This window comes from Crassostrea angulata, chromosome 2, assembly GCF_025612915.1.
Source record: "Crassostrea angulata isolate pt1a10 chromosome 2, ASM2561291v2, whole genome shotgun sequence".
Taxonomy (NCBI): Eukaryota; Metazoa; Mollusca; class Bivalvia; order Ostreida; family Ostreidae; genus Magallana; species Magallana angulata.
The window spans coordinates 54,560,388-54,567,058 of NC_069112.1; the positions used below are offsets into that span (position 1 = coordinate 54,560,388).

The 6,671-nt window shown below is 31.2% G+C and overlaps 1 protein-coding gene across 1 annotated transcript; it reads left to right on the plus strand.

Annotated features, from left to right (window-relative positions):
• Window positions 1–3,192, plus strand: LOC128170910 (uncharacterized). Its single transcript, XM_052836663.1, has 4 exons — window positions 1–48; window positions 133–364; window positions 469–585; window positions 3,086–3,192. The coding sequence occupies exons 1-4, from the start codon at window positions 1–3 to the stop codon at window positions 3,190–3,192; spliced, it is 504 nt and encodes a 167-aa protein (XP_052692623.1).
• The last annotated feature ends 3,479 nt before the right edge of the window (window positions 3,193–6,671 follow it).

The following is a 6,671-nucleotide window of genomic DNA, read 5'->3' on the forward strand; positions in this document are numbered from 1 at the left end:
ATGAAAAAAATCCACCTTTTTATGGGCTACGTTTTGCTGCAAATGCAGGTAATTAAGGTTACAGTGATATTAAATTGTTATTCAGCAGCATCTTAACTTTTTGTTACACTTTCATAATCATTTTTACAATAGATATCTCAAGGAACATCAAGATACTGTCAAGAAGCCGTCGACAACGCTGAATCTGTGAGATCATGCCCAACGTCAAAAGAGGAATGGGAAATTGCTTCCAGGAAGAAAAATTGTAGCAAAATAGCCTCACAGCAAAACTGTTCAAGTGTCGAAAAGTTCCAATACCACTGTGTGATTAACGGTCACAGAAATAAATTTCTAGAAGTTTGCGCACCTTCAAGAATAATTTTTGGTATCTCATTTATATACTTTAAGTCCCGTTGCTTATTTTTGTATATTTTTTCCAAGCATGCTTTAGTATTGCATATTTAATCAATTTAAGCTTACGGTTTTTAGGACATTGTGTAGAGTTTAATCTACAAGGAGGAGTAATTCAGGAACAGTATTCAGCTCCCTGCAACGACACATTTCCCAGATGTGACAAATTCTATGAGTCATCGACTGCCTACAAATGTAACGTAATAATTCATATCACGCTAAAATACAATTCGTATCATGATCGTAGGCAGATAGACCAGACCCCAGGATCATGAAGCGATCTTAAACTAAAGTTTAAAAAAATACATTTTCTAAATGTCTCTTGATTAAAAACAATGGCAAATTTAATATGGTAATAAAATTGTCTTGATATAATATTGTTTAAATTACAAAATTTCAATCTTCATATCATAATAAACAATAATTTTATGACTGCCTGAAGTTTTCGCTAAAGTCTGAAATTGTTTCATGATCTTGAGGCCATGTACATTTGTTAAATTGTTTATATCTTTAATTGATTTTTTAACGAAAAACGGAAGATTTGAGCTAATGCTAATAAACATCATTTAAATTAACAATTTCCGATCGCAATGTGTGAAACAGTGCCGATTAGACCCAAATTAATAGAAAGTAAACTCAAAAAACCCTGGGTTTACTTTCTGGGCTTACTCCGGGTTTACTAGAGTGGACCCAGAGTAAACCCAAAGTTAACCCAGAGTGGAAGCAGAGAGTAAACCCATTCAGAAGTATACCCCTGAGCAGACGATAACCGTTTATTCAAAATATACAAGATGCAGGAATAGGATGGTAAGATAAAAGATGAGCCTGCTTCACACTTCAGTGCGTCTTGTTGACTTAGAAAGCAAATTCCAAGTAAACCCAAAGTAAATCCCAAGTGGACTCAAATTTTCAAAAGTAAACCCAGAGTAAAACCGGGGTTTGGTACGGGTTTACTCTGATGTTAGGTTGGGTGTGATCGGTAATGTAACTATTTGATTAAGAAAATTAGTCGTTCATTTTATATTTAAGTTTTAGTGTTTTAGAATGGGTAATACTTCTGTAATGAAACTGCATACACTGCATATCTGAAAGTACGCAGCACAGTTAAGACTGTCAATAAATTCCGTTCAGACAAAAAGTACGGTAAATGTGCATTATGACATTACAGTATATTACAAACCCCAAAAGTATTTAGCAATCTATCTTTTTGCAAAATTGATTATGTATGCTAATCTTTTAATTGAAAGCAACAAATTCTATTACTTAAAATGTTGATGTCCGTTATATCGTACACACTGAAAAATAAGCGAGATGTCGTTCTCGCTGTACTACAATATATGGCGTCACATGCTTCAAAATGACGCATTAAATTAAGCCATTGAAGGCTATCATGCAGTTTTTTAGCGAAGAAAAATAAATGTCATAGATTAACGGAAAATTATACATGAATATTTTGTTTAACATTATTATTAATACAATGCTACCTATATAGTCTTTTTTTCATTTTCTTATAAGTATCCATTGTTTGAAGAGGGAACCTCGGTTTTGTGTAAAATATCGTATATCTTAAAGCTAAGTACCTAAATAAATCACTTAATTGCAAGAGCATACACTTAACTGATCCTGACAAACTTTTACATGTGAATTTGAAATATGCTATGTAACTTAAAAACTTCTACGATCCTTGTAAAATCTTACAAATTAATCATTTTTTTAATGAAATTTACCCTATGATCTTCAAAATTATTCAACATATGCATTATAAATTACGGTTTCTACTAACAAATACATGTAATCCTTTCTTACAAAGTTCGCAACGTTTTCCAAAATCCACGATATAACATCAAGTTATTCTATAATTCAGTTGTGAATTTTGACATGACTATGTCCTTGCAATATTGAATATTTTAAATGACCTCATAACCACAAATTCATCTGCTTGTACCATGCGACTGCCATATCATGTGACCACTATCAACAAAAGATATTGTACTGATATATATATATATATATATATATATATATATATATATATATATATATATATATATATATATATATATATATATATATATATTTATATATATATTTAAGAAATGTGTTGCATTTGAATGACTGTAATTGATTTGAAAAAGGTCATGCCTGTTGAACTAAAGTATACGTGTTTTCATCACAAAAATGTGCCGATATTTTCATTGGCCGCCTTAACTGTACTGCGTAGTGTATGATTCTGGCCATGTGATATCTAGGGGATCACATTGGTAGCACATAGAACAACATTGCTACCTAACTTTGTGAGATTGATCCGTAAAATGTCTACATCCATTAGGAAATCCAACAGTTTTATGACAGGTGTTCTTGTTTTTCAAAAAAGTGTTATTTTTATGTATTTAATGCAGATTAACAATTTACCATGCCAATCTTTTTTCCTAATTTTTGGCATTGTTTCACGGAAAATTAATTTAAAGTATCATATCCTAAAACATCAAATTAGAAGTCATTTTTACATAAAACGTCCAATCTGAATGAATGAATCAAACATTCGAAGTATGTAAAATCTGCATCTATTAAGAAATTACATTTGTGCAGTTGTTTTGTATAAATGATTAAATAAGACAAATGTATTACATTTAATCTACACAAACTTAAAAAAGAAACATTACATGTATCTTCTGTACTATTGATGTTAACACAGATCCTGATTGTTATCAGCTTGTTTCCGTGAGTTGTACTATTTATTCTACAACGACAATGAAATACGATGTAACATCATCAACCACTGATGAATTACAATTAAGGTAAGATTAAAACTTCCAACAAATCTGAATATCATAAACTTTATTTTAGAATACGTATTAAAACTGGAATAGTCTGATGGATAAACCTATTTTAGAATAAATAGATAATGCATTTCTTTTTCAATTGAAAAGATATTTTTGTATTTTTTTTTTTCATTTTAGAGAAATTGAAATTTTTGGATCGATTGCCGCCGGCATTGTTTTGATTATTTTTCTTACCGTCTGCATGATCATATATGTCAGGAGAAAAAAGATGGAAACCGGCTTCGAATGCATGATAATGAGCGACTGAGAAGAAAAGTTGATCGCTTCTACATTTGTCTTCATATTGTAGGTTTTATTTTGACTATATATATATAAAACTACATAATATCCACACAAAGATCATTAATACTTCACAATAAAGACCTAACAAATCAGTTTGTTTACCTCAAATCCCTCTTTTTCTTCTTTTACTCGTGAGGGTCTGATAGGTATCGACAGGAGGTCATATTCACACGTTCATATTTGCATAGAATCTAAATGTACCAACCAAACAAGACATGATTTTTTTATTTTATTAAAGGGGAATGGTCACGATTTTGGTCAAAAATTATATTTTCGATTTTAATATTTACAATTCTTCAGAAAGGCATTTTAAATAGGCAACCGAAATTTGAGTGTTATTTGTTGAGTTATAAGCGAGTTACAGAGCTTGATATTCTTCGCTATGTAAACAAAGCGTTTGTTTACATTTTGAACGTTGAAGCAAAATTTCAGTTTTAAACCTAAAACGAATGTGTTAAACGTTAGAAACTGTTTATCTATGCTTAAAATGAATAAAAAGATAGACAAATTAGCTAGAAAAATATATTTTACTGGTATATTGAACCTATGTAAACAAAAACAGGGCACGAGCCTTGTTCACATGACAAAGAATTGTGAGCCCTGTTTCTTGCTTATAATTCTACGAATGACTGTCAAATTTTATTTGATCATTAGAAATGTATTTCTAAAGCATTGTAAATAATAAGAATATAAAAATAGAATTTAACAAAAAACCTGACCATGCCCCTTTAATGAAAGGTGTAACTTTTCAATACCGGAGGTAACAGAAAACAAGCATGATTTAATATTTCTATCTCCTTTTGAAGAGTTTCAATATTTTTTTGTTAAATCAGTAATAGCCCCTCCCTAATTAGTCAGATCTTAAGGTCGTAAATCGATACCTGTCAGACCCTGACGAAATAAAGGAGAAGAGGAACCGGCATCAATCAGACTGCAAGCAAATTAAAAATAATCCGTTTTATTGTTTGATGTTCTACATTTTAGCTCATCTGAGCTGAAGGTTTTTCAGATCAAAATGTGTTTTTTGTCTGCTGTCGTTGTTTTACATGTAGTTAACTTTTGCAAAGCTTACATTTGCATTTTCCTTTCCATAATCAATTGCCTAATTTCAACCAAACTTTAACAAAGCATCTTAAGAAGAAGGGATGGTAAGCTTGTTCAAATGAAGAGCCATGTCCCCTTTTCATGGGAGATAATTGAGAGAGGATGTAAATAGAGTAAGGTTAGTTAAAAATATTTTCTCAAAAACTAAATATCCTGTAATGTTAAATCATTATCATAAGCAATTTGATTTATATAAGATTTTTATTTGTTCAAATCATGACCCTAAAAGGTCAGGTAAAGGTCCTAAAAAGGTTTAGAATTTATAACAGAAATACAATGAAAGCAACACTTTAAACAAAATAGTCTTCAAAAGAAATAAAAGGAATTAATATATTAAATGGGCATGATCACGATTGTGGTCAATCATATTTTCATTTTTTATTGTTTATAATGCTTTAGTTATGCATTTCTAATAATCAAACAAAATTTGAGCGTCAGTCGTAGAGTAATAAGCAAGGTACAGAGTCCACAAATCTGTGTAAACAAGGCTCGTGACATAATTATGTTTACATTGGTTTAAAATACCAGTAAGCTTTCTTTATCGAGCTATCTCCTTATTCGTTTTAAACATACATAAATAGTTTTCAGCGTTTGTCACATTCATTTTAGGTCTAAATCTGAAATAGTGTTTCGTCTACTTTAAAAATGTTAAACGAAAACATGACCTGATCTTTGTATACATAAGAAAGAACTGCTTTATCTTTTTTATAACTTAACGACAGACTATCACATTTTCGTTAATTATTAGAACCATTGTAAACATCAAAACGGAAAAAAAGAACTTTGGCCAAAATCGTGATCATACTTTTTAAACAGAGTTTGGCCAGCATACCTTTTTTGGGAGTCTTGACAAACCCGGGCCGGGGCAAAATATAAGCCGGGGCATGTCGATATTTTTCAATTTTCTTTGCTAATATTCAACCATTCTCATTGAAAACAGGATATGTTACCAATCGATGTAACTGTATTCGCTGTAGATATTTCTGCACAACAATGTATATTAAGAAATTTATCGACGATTGTTGATTTCCAAGTTGGTAAAATGGGTAGGCAAACCCGGGTCGACATTTTACTGGGTTTTTTTGGACATATTTAAGAAAAAACTGAACATTTCACGATTTATTCCGGTAAAATATATGAAATACTAATAAGAAGTAAGCATTTATTGAACGGAAAGTAATAATTCTACGATTAATAACAGTTTTTAGGAAAAATAGGGTCATTAAAACCGGATCCGATCGCCCGGGACAAACTCAAAAATTCTGAAATCATGAGGATGTTAGCTATCACAAATATTGTGACATTACCTAGCTTTAACCACAAGGAGGTATCCTCATTAGAACCTTATTTATTAAACTGAAAAGCTGAGTAATGTTTTGGTGTTAAATATTAATTTTAACTTTTAATGAATATTAAAAGAATATATTAAAAGCACTATTTTTTTTAAATTTTAGTATTTGTAAATTTTATATAGCATGAACGAATAAGCATGCTGTATTTTTTTTTTTTTTTTTTTGGTTTATTTTGTAAGCAAGTACTGTTCTTATCGTGATAACCACGACGCCCTACCAGGGCCCAGCCTCAGTTTGCCAATAAAAAACAATATCTTTCAAGCACTAATAATAAAACAGAAATAAAAACTATTTGATGATCTACCTAGAAGTGAGAGGCCGATGTGGACAGTTGGATAGAAAACTGTCATCCGGGTTTGTTACACCTGCACATTTCTGATTGAAGACAAGATGGATTGTCACATGCAATCATTTCATCAAAGATGTTTGGCAGATTGCAATGTGCTGCACAGTCAATGTTTGAATCTTATCTTTTTTACTCAGACTGAGTCTTTTCTTGTGTTGTGGTCGTCTTGGAAAGGGAGTGAACGTCTTGTCCTTGATGCATTTAACCAAGTGACTTCTTATGTTGTGTATGTCATTATTCACAGGCTGGTTGTCAGTTACCTGTAAAACAAAACTCGGTTAAATTGGCAAATGCATACACTCCACAATCAACACCATTTTGCTGTTGTTTAACTTCTGATACAGATACTTTGAT

Coding starts and splice junctions, on each gene's coding strand:
- LOC128170910 (XM_052836663.1), top strand. CDS start 1: ATGAAAAAAATCCACCTTTTTATGGGCTACGTTTTGCTGCAAATGCAG. Junction 365..468: donor ACCTTCAAGAATAATTTTTG/GTATCTCATTTA, acceptor TACGGTTTTTAG/GACATTGTGTAGAGTTTAAT. Junction 586..3,085: donor GTCATCGACTGCCTACAAAT/GTAACGTAATAA, acceptor ATGTTAACACAG/ATCCTGATTGTTATCAGCTT.